Below are 14,740 nucleotides of genomic sequence, written 5' to 3'. Positions count from 1 at the left end.
CGGCTAAGGGAGCTGGGCATGTTTAGCCTGGAGAAGAGGAGGTTAAGGGGTGATATGATAGCCATGTTCAAATATATAAAAGGATGTCATATAGAGGAGGGAGAAAGGTTGCTTTCTGCTGCTCCAGAGAAGCGGACACGGAGCAATGGATCCAAACTACAAGAAAGAAGATTCCACCTAAACATTAGGAAGAACTTCCTGACAGTAAGAGCTGTTCGACAGTGGAATTTGCTGCCAAGGAGTGTGGTGGAGTCTCCTTCTTTGGAGGTCTTTAAGCAGAGGCTTGACAACCATATGTCAGGAGTGCTCTGATGGTGTTTCCTGCTTGGCAGGGGGTTGGACTCGATGGCCCTTGTGGTCTCTTCCAACTCTATGATGATTCTATGATTCTATGAATGCACCCTGTTTTAGGGCCTGATCTTCAGCGTGTGACACCAGTCAACTTTGGGGTAAGAACACATGGGAAGCGAGCCTCGGTTTGTTAGTAGGCATTCAACCTGTTCACCAGGATGGGCTAGGAATTTCTTCCAGGCAGCCAGACAGAGACGAACAGGAGAGCATTTAAAAACGGAGACCTCGATGCTGATCCTTGCATTGCAGTGGGTTGGACTAGATGACCCTCAGGGTCCCTTTGAACTCTACGCTTCTACATTCCTCAGGCTGCACTACTGCTTCGTCCTGCGTTGGCCACCACCTGTGCCCTGCATGCCCTCCTGTGTAGACCAGGATGCTGAAGAAGAGGTCCGCATGCGTCTGCCGTCAGGCAAATCCCACCCCGTCATCTGGAACGGGTTGCGTGAGCCAGGTTCCTGCTTACGTGCTTAATGAGAGAGAGGTACAAATAGTCAGGGGAGCCGGCGAAAAGGAGAGAAGCGCGGCTCGTAGTGTTTCCAGAGCAACCAGCAGCACCGGAGAGAGCGACTCAGCATCCGATCTCATTATCGGCACAGCTGTGCGGATCGCATGTTCTTTCCTCCGGGCGCATGCACGGAACGGCGCACGGGGCTGCAGTGCGGCTGGAGCTGCCAACACACATGTCGCCACGGATCGCCACGGTCCCCAAAGGCAGGCTTCCCCTTAGGATGGATGGGGTCACTTTTGTTGAAAGGCAGGAGGTTGTTTGGTATATTGCTCTCTGCCAGAGAAAGGGGCCATTTGCACATAAAAGAGCCTTCTGGATAGGCCAATGGCCCATCTAGTCCAGCATCCTGGTCTCACAGGGGCCAACCAGATGCCTCAGTAGGAAACCCACAAGCAGGATTCGAACCCAAGAGCAACTCTCCCCTCCTGTGGTCTCCAGCATTGCTGCCTCTAACTGTGGAGTCAGAGCAGATTCATCCTGACTAGTAGCCACTGAGAGCCCCCTCCTCCTCCATGGATTTCTTGAATCCTCTTTTAATCGAAGTTGGTAGCCATCGCTGCCTCCTGTGGCAGGGAGTTCCACAGTTTAACTATGTGCTGCACGAAGAAGGGCTTCATTTTCTCTATAATAATAATAATGTATCATTTATACCCCGCCCATGTGGCTGGGTTTCCCCTGCCACTCTGGGCAGCTTCCAACAAAATATTAAAATACAGTAATGAATCAAGCATTAAAAACTTCCTTAAACAGGGCTGCCTTCAGATGTCTTCTAAAAGTCATATAGTTGTTTCTTTCTTTGACATCTGATGGGAGGGCATGCCACTACCGAGAAGGCCCTCTGCATGGTTCCCTGTAACTTGGCTTCTCGCAGCGAGGGAACCGCCAGAAGGCCCTCGGAGCTGGACCTCAGTGTCTGGGCTGAACGATGGAGGTGTCCTTCAGGTCTACTGGGCCGAGGCCATTTAGGGCTTTAAAGGTCAGCACCAACACTTTGAATTGTGCTCGGAAACGTACTGGGAGCCAATGTAGGTCTTTCAAGACCGGTGTTATGTGGTCTCAGTGGCCACTCCCAGTCACTAACTGCTGCATGCTGGATTAATTGCAGTTTCCGGGTCACCTTCAAAGGTAGCCCCACATAGAGTGTATTGCAGTAGTCCAAGTGAGAGATAGCTAGAGCATGCACCACTCTGGCAAGACAGTCTGTGGGCAGGTAGGGTCTCATCCTGCGTACCAGAGGGGCTGATAAACAGCTGCCCTGGACACAGAATTGACCTGCGGCTCCATGGACAGCTGTGAGTCCAAAATGACTCCCAGGCTGCGCACCTGGTCCTTCAGGGGCACAGTTATCCCATTCAGGACCAGGGAGTCCTCCACACCTGCCTGCCCCCTGTCCCCCAAGAACAGTACTTCTGTCTTGTCAGGATTCAACCTCAATCTGTTAGCCGCCATCCATCCTCCAACCTCCTCCAGATACTCACACAGGACCTTCCCTGGTTCTGGTTTGAAAAAGAGGTAGAGCTGGGTGTCATCTGTTCTGAATCTTCCAACATTGATCTTCCTTGGTTGTCCACGAGTTCTGGTGTTATGAGAGAGGGAGGAAAAACTTCTTTCTGTCCACTTCCCCCATGTCAGGCATCATTTAATAAGCTTCTACTGTGTTTCCTCTTCCTCTTCCTTTTAACTAAAGTTAATAAGAGTAATAGTAATACAGCAACTCTTTGTTGCCTGGAGAAGGGGATAGAGAAGGTGTTTAAATGGGAATAGAAACTGCAGCTTGCTGTACAAATGTAAGGTGCCCACTCCTTGCCTTATCCACTTTTGCTTCTGGGCTAGCGGACCAATATCATGTGACGCTTGGAAATTTGTAATTATTATTATTATTATTATTATTATTATTATTATTATTACTATTATTATTATTATTAACCCAGTCACTCTGGGTGGCTTCCAACTTATATAAATGTGGCCCACACCTCTGGGTAAGAATCCAGATTTTAATTGATTGAGGGAATTTGTTTATCTATACACATTTGTATACCAGTTAGTATTTCACAAATGGGGGTTGCTGTCGATAGGAACAAATATATCGTGTAAAGGGAGGAAACATAAAATTATCTCCACTTTGGCCACTGTCTGGCCGCTTTTAATAAAGACGAGGGGAGGAAGGGGCCCTTTTTTGCATCAGATGAAGATTTTTAAAAAGGAATGAAGGACAGAGAGAGACACAGAGAGAGAGAGAGAGAGAGAAAGAAAGAAAGAAAGAAAGAAAGAAAGAAAGAAAGAAAGAAAGAAAGATAAACACAGTTCCAGATTTGACTAAGAGGACATCAGGGGGACTGGGCTGATGAGTCAATAAATGCGTGGCCTTTGGGAGAAGTGAGGAAAAGAGACAACTCAACAAGATCCATGTTTAGCTGTCAAAACATTCCCTGGCGCTCAACGGCTTATCTGAGCGCACTGCTGCCACTCTGCCTGCAGCGCAAGGGGGTAGGGGTGGTGGAGGCAGCTGCAAATGAACTGATCTCGATAATTGGTCAAGAAATTGCTGGCAGGGACTAGGCGTGCGCAAGGAGGCAGAGGTGGCGCCCAGTCCAACTTCGGCCGAAGAAGCCGAGGTTACGGTACATTCCTTCTCATCTATACACTGCCATTCGGCCGAAAAAGGCTCCCAGCAAAGGAAATCCCCTGTGTTGCAAAACAGACAACTGAACCATCGCAGGCAACACGCGGCTAATAATGTTCTAACAAAACATTTGTAACATGTGTTATTTCACAATTCCACCAACCGAAACTATGTAACGGAAGTCACAAATAATAGAAGTCAATCAAGGCGGCATGAACAAAATTAGAAAATGTTGTTCATCAGTATCTAAGAGGCAAACAAGCCTTTCAACAGTCACCATCCTGTACCCGTGCGGTAATGGATGCTCCAAACGTAGAACAGTTTTTTTTCCGGATGATGGACTGTTTCGATAGTATCTCTTCTCAGCTGGTGATGATGTAAAATAAAATCCATTACATTCAAATATCATATGAGATGAACAGGTACATGCAGTTACAAAACAAATATGCAAATATGGTTGGTTGGCTGGCTGGCTGGTATCCATCTGTCTCTGGAGACAATGGAGCATTGCACCTTTGGGGGTGAAGTCAAACTGTTGGAGAGTTGCAGCACCTTAAGTAAAACTAAAGGGTCCCCTGACCATTAGGTCCAGTCGTGGCCGACTGGGGTTGTGGCGCTCATCTCGCTTTACTGGCCAAGGGAGCCGGGGTACAGCTTGACTAAGCCGCATGACTAAGTCGCTTCTGGCGAACCAGAGCAGAGCACGGAAACGCCGTTTACCTTCCCGCCAGAGCAGTACCTATTTATCTACTTGCACTTTGACGTCCTTTCGAACTGCTAGGAGGCAGGAGCAGGGACCGAGCAATGAGAGCTCATCCCATCACGGGGATTCGAACTGCCGACCTTCTGATCGGCAAGTCCTAGGCTCTGTGGTTTAACCCACAGCGCCACCCACATCCCTTAGTCTGATGCAGTATACACACACACACACGCACACACACACAATTTAAATTGTCCAGTAGCACCTTAGAGACCAACTAAGTTTGTTCTTGGTATGAGCTTTCATGTGCATGCACACTTCTTCAGATACACTGAATGACTCCCAGGCTGAGCACTGGTCCTTCAGGGGCACAGTTACCCCATTCAGGACCAGGGAGTCATCTTAATTTGCCAGCCTTCGTGTCGCGTTTGCAGATGTCTTTGTAGCGCAGAGTTGGTGTGCCAACAGGCCTGGCGCCTGCAGCCAGTTCCCCACGGAGCGCCTCCTTGGGGGTCCTGCCATCTGTGGACATGACCAAGGTGCTGAGACAGGATGGATGGAGAAGGGTTGCGAAATGAGGCGATAGAAATGGAAAGGGAGGCAATAGGGGCAATGACAGGGAGAAGGTGAAGCAGCTCTTAGCCATGTGCAGAGGGCCATGTCCAATCCTGGCATCTGTTTGTGTTGTGTGCATGTTTAAGGGGGCATGTTTCACATAGGAGAGGGCAAGCCAGTGCAGAAGGCTGAGCAGGTAGAGGAAACAATATTTTGTGGATATATATATTTTTTTTTGGGGGGGGGGAGATTTCGTGAGACTTTGCAGGCACCATAGGAGGTACTGGTAGGCACTGAACATTGACCATCCTTCCTCCAGTTTGCATTTCACGTCTTCCTGTTCAAACGATGTCTAGAAAAAGCAGCAGCTTCTCTCCATCATTGGTCATTCCTAGAAACAAATGCGTTTGGTTTGGGTTATTTTTTTTACACCGACAGATGTTTCTGAAGACAATGTTTGCTGTGATCTGCCGGCCAGCAAGGCAAAGAATGAATGAGCCCGTGTCCTTATTTTCCTCCCCTTCACTTGTACGGAAAATAGGGAATCAACTTTGCACGGAGGAAGGGAGGGAGAGCACCAAGGTGCCTAATAAATACCAGGCGGAGGTGGGATTCGAATTCAGGGCCTCCGGATCCCAACGCTTCGCCCGCGGGGCTGCCCTTGCGCTCAAAGGCACAGCCTTGGTTCGGTCTCCCGAAGCGTTGCGACTTTGCCAAGAAACTTCCGAGGGCGCTGGCCAAACGGGAAATCATTTTTATAAGTACATTGGATGAGATAAATGATAATATGCCTGACAGACTCTTGGCTTGGCCTTCTCCCCCTTGTGCAGAGTGTGGAACTTGGCAGAGCCGCTGCCTTCAAAAAAAAGAAGACGTTATTGTGGATTGTTCCCTGGCAGGGAGACGTGTGAGCGTCTCCGGCGGGGATGAAGCCCTTTCTGTCATTAGAGGCTTAAGTCACATTTGCAGGGCTGGGTTATCCGTAAGGCAGAGTAAGCCCCAGCGAATGTTTGCCTGGGCAGAGGAAGAATGGGCTAATCCTGCACCCGCCCTCCATCCAGCTGAGTGCCTGGCAACTGCTCAGAGAGTGCTGAGGCTCCTTCAGAGGCTGCCAGGGGACAGGGGACGGTCTCACTGTATCGTTGAACTGTAGAGTTGCAAGGGACCCTGAGGGTCATCCAGCCCAACCCCCTTCTGGCAGTTTCCTAGAATCATAGAATCATAGAGTTGGAAGAGACCACAAGGGCCGTCGAGTCCAACCCCCTGCCAAGCAGGAAACACCATCAGAGCACTCCTGACAGATGGTTGTCAAGCCTCTGCTTAAAGACCTCCAAAGAAGGAGACTCCACCACACTCCTTGGCAGCAAATTCCACTGTCGAACAGCTCTTACTGTCAGGAAGTTCTTCCTCATGTTTAGGTGGAATCTTCTTTCTTGTAGTTTGGATCCATTGCTCCGTGTCCGCTTCTCTGGAGCAGCAGAAAACAACCTTTCTCCTCTATATGACATCCTTTTATATATTCTCTCTTTCTTGTTCATTCATTTCACACACTGCTTGGTTGTAGAAACGAAACAGAACTCAAAGCAGATTACCGAGAGAGAGAGAGAGAGAGAGAGAGAGAGAGAGAGAGAGAGAGAGAGAATTATCAATGAGAAAATTTGTTCTTGTTGTTTAGTCATTTAGTCGTGTCCAACTCCTCGTGACCCCCTGGACCAGAGTATGCCAGGCCCTCCTGTCTTCCACTGCCACCCGCAGTTTGGTCAAACTCATGCTGGTAGCTTTGAGAACACTGTCCCACCATCTTGTCCTCTGTCGTCCCCTTCTCCTTGTGCCCTCCATCTTTCCCAACATCAGGGTCTTTTCTAGGGAGTCTTCTTTTCTTTCTCATGAGGTGGCCAAAGTCTTGGAGCCTCAGCTTCAGGATCTGTCTTTCAAGTGAGCACTCAGGGCTGATTTCCTTCAGAATGGAGAGGTTGGATCTTCTTGCAGTCCATGGGACTCTCAAGAGTCTCTTCCAGCACCAGAATTCAAAATGAGAAAAATTAGCGGCTATAATTAAAGGCTTCTGAAAAGTTAAAATAACAGTAGACTAAAAGCAGATTGTGGGACGCGGGTGGTACTGTGGGTTAAACCACAGAGCCTAGGACCTGCCGATTGGAAGGTCGGCGGTTCGAATCCCGTGACAGGGTGAGCTCCCGTTGCTCGGTCCCTGCTCCTGCCAACCTAGCAGTTCGAAAGCACGTCAAAAGTGCAAGTAGATAAATAGGTACCACTCCGGCGGGAAGGTAAACGGCGTTTCCGTGCGCTGCTCTGGTTCGCCAGAAGCGGCTTAGTCCTGCTGGCCACATGACCCGGAATTTCTACACCGGCTCCCCCAGAGTCGGTCACGACTGGACCTAATGGTCAGGGGTCCCTTTACCCTTTACCTTTGAAAGCAGATTAAAGCTCGCACCAGCTTTCTGGGAAGGCTGCTCTAGTCAAGGATGTTTCCGTCAGGCACCAAAAGGAGAGCAGTAGTGAAGGAGCCCGCCTGGTGTCAAGAGGCAGGGAGTTCCAAAGTTGCATGTGCTGCTACACCAAAAGACTGAGCGCTTATAGATGCAGATGTAAACTGTCAAGAGACGCCCACCACCACACAAAAGCAGTCTGGGGGTGTCCAACATTAGGGACCCCCTGCTCTTATATCCTCACCCCCTAATTTTTATTAATTTTTCTGCTTTACATTTTAGAATATTCATTTAAACTAAAATATCAGTGACTTCCCTTCTTCTCTTTCCATGGTTCAATTTGCATGCCATAAATCCCTGCATATTTTACATAAACTAAAGCATTCAGTATCCCATGATTACATCCATCCAAGCTTACTTACACTGCTGAATTTGTCTTAACGCTGCCCACGTTTTCAAATATACAGTTTCACCCATATATTCAATAAACGTTTTTCCAATCTTCTTTAAAGGTACGTTCTTCTTGTTCTCTTATTCTATATGTTAGGTCCACAAGCTGCGCATATTCCATCAGTTTGAATATCCCATCATTCTTCTTTGGTTGGGACCTCTCTCATTTTCCATTTGGGGGCTAGCAAAACACAACCTGCCCTTATATCCTGACTCCTCTCACCCACTTTTCCAAGTCCCAGAAACCATCCCAGTTGCATCCTGGATTTTTGTAACTCACTCTACGTGGGGCTGCCCTTGAGACTAACCCAGAAACTCCAGCGGGTGCAGAATGCCGTGGTGAGGCTCCTTATGGGGTCCTTGCCGCAGGATCACATTCACCTGGTGCTATACCAGCTGCACTGGCTCTCGGTGGAGTACAGGATCAGGTTCAAGGTGCTGGTTTAAACCTTTAAAGCCCTAGGACCCGCATACCTACAGGACCGCCTCTCCTGGTATGCCCCACGGAGGACCTTATGGTCTTCAAACAAAAACATCTTGGAGGTCCCGGGTCACAGGGAGGTTAGGCTGGCCTCAACCAGAGCCAGGGCCTTTTCGGCCGTGGCCCCAATCTGGTGGAACGCTCTGTCCCAAGGGACTAGGGCCCTGTGGGACTTGACATCTTTCTGCAGGGCCTGCAAGACAGAGCTGTTCTACCAGGCCTTTGGCCAAGGCACAGTCTGACCCCCTCTCTCCTTCTGTAATCCTCACAGAACTCTAGCCCAATGGTTGCCATCAATTTGATTTGAACTGATTTTATAATGAATTGATTTTAGAATGCTGTATTATTTTACTGTTGTTAGCCGCTCTGAGCCTGGCTTCAGCTGGGGAGGGCGGGATATAAATAAATTATTATTATTATTATTATTATTATTATTATTATTATTATTATTATTATTATTATCCTTGGCCGTCTCCAAACTCCCAAGCTAGCTGGGACCGGTATGGAGTCATGCTAGGTGCTGTGAGAAGAGGGCAACCTGGGTGTATCAGGTAGAAAGCAGGGAGCATGCAGGGCAGGGCCTGGGACACCATTTCATGGAATCTTAGGCCCTCAGAGTTGGAAGGGACCCCGAGGGTCATCTAGTCCAACCCCCTGCAAGGCAGGAATCTTTTGCCCAATGTGGGGCTCAAACCCATGTTCCTGAGATTAAGAGTCCCACGCTCTACTGGCTGGACTATCCTGAGTTCTGTTCCAAGCCACACTAATACCAAAAGCCATCTTCCTCAAAAACAACCTTGCAAATATGATGCGCATTTGAAGAAGCGGGAGGCAAAGGGGGGGGACACATGAAAAAGGGGGGAAAGTAAATATCAGCAAGGGATGTTTTTTGGCAGCTTTTCAGTTCTAAATTGAGCTAATTCTACCTTCTGAAAGGAAGATAATTTCCATGTTTCTTTGGTTGAGAACACATAATTGAAGTTATTTTCCTTCCAAGAAAGGAGCCTCTGGAACATCGTTTGCAAATGGACAGGAAAAAATGAATGTATCTGGCGCTGCCGGAGCCGCGGGGCGTTCATTGCGGCGCAGTTTCTGAAGGCCGCTGCCACTTTCCCCAAGGTGTTTATCACTTGCTCAGGTGTCTTCCTCCCCCTCTCCTTCCTCTGGCCCCCCTCTTTTTGAAGGGAGAGCGAGGAAGGCTGAGCCGAAAGCGAATGGCGCTAAACCCAGTGAGCCGTGGGAAAGTGGAAGCTGGATTGTTATCAGGAAGGTTCAGAGCAGAAATTGGAGGAAGAAAACTCGAGGATCTCTTAAATTGACCAGCGCTTTTGGGGGAGGCGGCAGCCACTGGCTCCTTGGCCTGTGGATTCCTCCTTAAAAAAATCTCAAAAGCCAAATGTTAACAAAAGTGCTGAGATAGAAGAGATTGTGAGTTTATGGACTTCATGAACTTCCAGAGTGAATTATTGTGATCTCTGGTGCTCATTTTGGTTTTTAAAGCCCCAAACGGCTCAGGCCCCAAATACCGAAAAGGCTTCCTCCTCATTGCAGCCTCCTGTGGGAGTGAGTTCCACAGTTTAACTCTGCTCTGTGTGGAGAAGTCTTGGCTTTTATCTTTTAAGCTGGAAGGTGTGCAGCCAAGATGATCAAAGGTCGGGAAACCAAGCCTGATGAGGAACGGTTGAAGGAGCTGGGGGTGTTTAGCCTGGAAAAGAGGAGACTGAGAGGAGATAAGAGAGCCATCTTCAAATATCTGAAGGGCTGTCACATGGATGATGGAGGAAGCTTGTTTTCTCCTGTTCTGGAGAACCAAGGGCTTCAAGTTACAAAAAAGGAGATTCTGACTAAACATTGGGAAGGACTTTCTCACAGTAAAAGCTGTTCGACAGAGGAACAGTCTCCCTCTGGAGATGGTGGACTCTCCTTACTTGTAGGTTTTTAAGCAGACGGTAAAGGTAAAGGACTCCTGGACAGTTAAGTCCAGTCAAAGGCGACTCTGGGGTTGCGGCGCTCATCTCGCTTTCAGGCCGAGGGAGCCGGCGTTTGTCCATAGACAGCTTTCTGGGTCATGTGGCCAGCAGGACTAAACCGCTTCTGGCACAACGGGACACCATGACTGAAACCAGGGCATACAGAAACACTGTTTACCTTCCTGCCAGAGCAGTACCTATTTATCTACTTGCACTGGCGTGCTTTTAAACTGCTAGATTTTCAGGAGCTGGGACAGAGCAACGGGAGCTCACCCCATTGCGGGGATTCGAACTGCCAACCTTCCGATCAGCAAGCCCAAGGGGCTCAGTGGTTTAGACCATAGCGCCACCCGCTCCCTACTGCAGAGGTTGGATGGTTTTAGCTGAGATTCCTGCATTTTGCCTTGGGGTCCCTTCCAACTCTTAAGATTCAGAGATTCCCTAGAGACCCTCTCAGCTGGTGAGATTGGCAGAGGGAGCCCTCTTGAGAGTCCCTGCACCCTCAGATCCTTGGGGTAATGGAGACCCGGGCGGTAGGAAGACCTGCTCTTCTCTGCTGGACAAAGAGGACCATGATAAGGTCCATTTTATGCAGTGAAGAGGAATTGTGGGCAAATGTCGGTTCATGCCCAGTGGTTGCCATTAATTTGATTTCGGATTGATTTTAGAACGAATTTATTTTAGAATGCACATCAATTAATTGACTGTGTTACTTTTATTGTTGCTAGCCGCTCTGAGCCCAGCTTCAGCTGGGAAGGGTGGGATATAAATAAAATTTTAGTATTATTATTTATTATATGCTGCCCTATGATCCCATGGGATGAAGGACAGTTTAGAAGTGACAGTGATAGCGATGATGATGATGATAGGATATCACAAAGTTGTCAAGTTTTTTTTATGGAAAACCTCACACACCATCTAGACCCGCACTTACAAGCAAGCGCAGTTTGGGCATGGGGAAAAGCTTTCAGCTCCTAAATGGTGAACGTAATAAGTGCACACAAAGAAATGTTTTCGCCGTTGTTAAATCACGATAAAATCCAAGAACAGCAACACCAAAGGGGAGATTTCCCAAAATGTTGCCTGTGTACAGCAAAACCGTGCTTTTTTTATTTTAAAAAATCTTTCAATTCCCTCACCCAATTTTGTACCAAACTATGCGAAAAAGTCACATTATGCAAATTGGGACTAGATTGATGTAGATTTGCTTCCATTCTGAGCACTGTGGAGCTCTTTGGCCAGGGGAGGGGGGAGCCTGAGTTCAGGGAACATGCAAATCAGCTGGTTTTAGTATAATTGAAAGTATTGCCCTTAAGATATGGACTCCGTTAATGATTAAAGTGGGTCTGACGAAGAAGCCATGGTGTAGGCAGACATTTTGTCCCTCTCTTTTTGCGTCTATTCAGAGAAGATTTGGGGGGCAAAGGAGGCCAGATTCAGAAAAATCCCATTACCATAATTCAGAATAGATTGTCCCAGTGTGGTGGTCCAGGAGCCTCTGAAAAGTGGACCATGCAGCCACTCATGAATACCTGCATCCCACCCCCAGGCAATTTGTTTCAGGTGAAAATGCCCATTCAGAGTGAGGGCAGTGCTAGTTCATACACCTTCGCTCTCCACTGGCTTTGTGACAACGTTGATTGCAATTTATTCTGCAGCACCGTCAGGCTACTGTGTGATCCCTGCGTAATCCCAAACTGGGTTATTTTATTTTTTAATGGTGTTGCAGTTTCAGCTGATTGCAACGAAAGAGATGGGGGAGGGACAGAGGTCTTGCCTATTTGCAGATGCCACCAGTTGACGCCATATTTTGAAGAAATCGCCGTGCATTTGGCTGCTTTGCCACATGTTTAATAAATAACCTTTCCTCCATGGGCTTGCTTATCAGTCCCTGTACGGTTTTGCTCAACAACATGCCCCTGGTCCAAAAGGAAACGTCAAAACTTGCCTCTTTTTTCTCTTCCAGAGTGGACATGGCGGACCCAACCCTGCCTCAAGTGCTCCTTTGTTCAGACCGGAGGATGAGCTGGAACACCTGACCAAGAAGATGTTGTACGACATGGAAAACCCGCCTTCCCAGGAATACTTTGGTAAGCGCTCCAACCTCTCCTGTGTTCTGGTGGCAGAGAGTTCCACAAGCCATTGGTGCATGGTGCAAAAAAATAAAATAAAAATTAGTTAGCTACCAGAGCTAATGAACTTGGTCGTGCCCATGATACAGTTTTGTACAGCGGAGGCCCATTGTCCCAGGGTGCAGGAGGGGTGGGGGTCAGCCAAAAAATGAAAACAGAGAGGGGACGGCCCAGCGACATTGACTCTAATTTGCATCAAACATGTTTTCCCCGACCCCTGGGGGATTCAGTGCTGCGGTAATCGTAGCAGGCCAGATAGCCGGCCACTAATCGTATCATTAGGTCAAATTTAGAAAGCTGCATCAGAGCATATTAAAAGTCGGTTGAGAGCAGATAGGTTTTGAATGCAGCGATCTAATTAACCTTACTGGAGAGCTCCAAGGCATTGTATTAAGTCATGGAAATAATTTGTTCCAAATAATTACATTCGAAAAGCCAGCAAGGATCATTCGGCGGGTCGGCCTCTGCTCAAATGGTGGGCCACTGGCTCCCATCAGAGACTTTCCTTCCTCTCACATCACGGGGGATTCCACCCCCGTCCCCCGGTGTTGTGTTTCGGATGCCCCCCAAAGGGGACTGTTGTGCTTGAGAGATGGGTGGAAGCTCGTCCCTTTAAAAGGACCATTTATTTGGGGATGCAGGCATCATGTCTCTCCAGGAACTGCGGAGGTTTAAGTTCGTGGGGTGGGGCTGAAGTTCACGGCGCAGGATGCTTGCTAAAGTTGGTTTTGGGAAAGATGCTCAGTTGTTCCAGCAGTGAAGGCTTGGACACTCATAAAGGCCAGTGAATTTTCAGGATGAGTGTTGGGGCTTGAGCAGGTTCGCATGACCCCCATCCTGCGCAGAGAGAGAATGAGGGCAATGTGGGGGGGGGGGTTGGGGTGTGTGGAGGGAAATAAGCCAAAAGGGGTGAGATAGAGGGGCAAAGCACTCCCCACACAGTCAGTTCAGACCCCTGGCAAGGACAGATTTTCCGTCCCCTGGGCAGGATGTTCTGGGCCTGGGGGTAAACCTAGTAACACGGTCCAAGTCCGGTCCCAAATCCAAGGGTTCCATGAGGAGTCAGTCCGACAGGGTCAAGGCAGGACACGAGGCAGGAAACCAGGCAAGGACAGGGGCAGGATCTCAGTCAGGTTCTGGTGAACAGCAATGTTGATCCTGCAACCTGGGGCGAGGTCTGACAGGCTTTTATCTTTGTCGGGGTAGTGGCCGGATCTGATCCCCCGGCGACTCACCTCCCTGTTTTGCCCGAAGGCAAGCACTCCTCCTGCAAGTACTCAGGTCTCTCCGTCTCTCAGACCTGAGTCTCCGCAGCTCAGGAGACGTCAATGGGTTACTAGACCCAGGGGCCGCCTCAGCCTCTCCTGACCCCACCGGTAGTGGAGCAGCTGTAAGTGATGGCCCAGCTGGAGGCAACAAGGTGATTCCCACATCTGGAGCCAGGGCAGGATCAGGCCCCTGACTCAGCCCAGCTGGTGTGTGGTGCAGGGGAACCTGTGCAGACTGGGGCTGTTCAGGATCAGGCCCCAGACTTGGTTCAGATGATGCCTGAGGCAAAGGATCCAGTGCAGACTGAGACTCTTCTGGCTCCGAGTCCGAGCCCCAGTCCCAGGCCATCACACAGGAAAAGAATGGGGGTGAAGGAGAATGAGAGAGAGAAAGGGGGTGGAGGAATTGAGGGCTATCACTGGCTGGTCTGATCTAGCAGGCTCTTTTTATATTCTTACTACCTAAGAAGAAATGCAGTTCTTAACTGGGAGGGAGAAAACATCCCTCATTCCTGCCTTAGATACTCTTGTGTGGCAAGTTCCCGCCCCCCCCCAGTGGAAATAAAGACACATGACACAATTATTAAGGTTAATGGGCTAAATAAGGCCACAACTTTTATAGGTTACAGGTGTTGAGCGGTATTGGCTTAGGCATTGGTCCTAACCGACTATATCCGACTTCAGCCCGTCCACCTGAAGTCCGGGAAGGGTTAACCACCAGTAGGGGGAGTCCTGCTGATGCACATCAACTAGGAACTCCCCTGGGGTCACCGATAGGGGGCGTGCCTTAGGCCCTCACCTCCCTAGGCTTCGGACAGGGCCACACCTCCCTGAATCCTTTAGCAGACTAGCCTTCAATATGTGGGGTAGGTGATGGCGCTACCTCCCCTCTTCCATCTACAGAACAATACCAATGCCTAACTGCCAATACCCAGAAAGTTGTGACAATTTGCTAGGAGGTAGGCGAAAACCAAGTGGCTGGTGCCAATTTGCCAAGTGGAAAAATTCCTACCAGGCCCCTTAATGGCGACCAACCAAGGTAAATAGCAAGGTCAAGGAACGGAAACCTTATAGGGTGGGAGGGTGGGGAAAGCAGGAACAGCTGGCAAGCGGCAAAGAGGGAGATCCCCTGCCGCGTCCTGCTTTAAATAAGGCAGTCCACACCCCCAGAGCCAGCCAATTGGCTGGCCAGGAGGTGATGTGGCTGGGAATCCCCCCAATCTCGTGGGGGGGGGAGCGTGAAGCCCGCAAC

General features: G+C 49.1%; 1 protein-coding gene across 5 annotated transcripts in view; it reads left to right on the top strand.

Annotated features, from left to right (window-relative positions):
• Positions 1 to 14,740, top strand: part of LPP (LIM domain containing preferred translocation partner in lipoma) — a 286,392-nt gene that overhangs the window by 217,569 nt on the left and 54,083 nt on the right. For all 5 annotated transcript variants that reach the window (XM_077929605.1, XM_077929604.1, XM_077929606.1 and 2 more), the window contains one exon: positions 12,055 to 12,178. In XM_077929605.1, the coding sequence (XP_077785731.1) occupies positions 12,055 to 12,178 (124 nt within the window). The remainder of the gene's footprint in view (positions 1 to 12,054; positions 12,179 to 14,740) is intronic.

Source organism: Podarcis muralis, chromosome 6 (assembly GCF_964188315.1).
Source record: "Podarcis muralis chromosome 6, rPodMur119.hap1.1, whole genome shotgun sequence".
Classification (NCBI taxonomy): domain Eukaryota; kingdom Metazoa; phylum Chordata; class Lepidosauria; order Squamata; family Lacertidae; genus Podarcis; species Podarcis muralis.
This window is presented reverse-complemented; position numbering and strand designations above follow the sequence as displayed.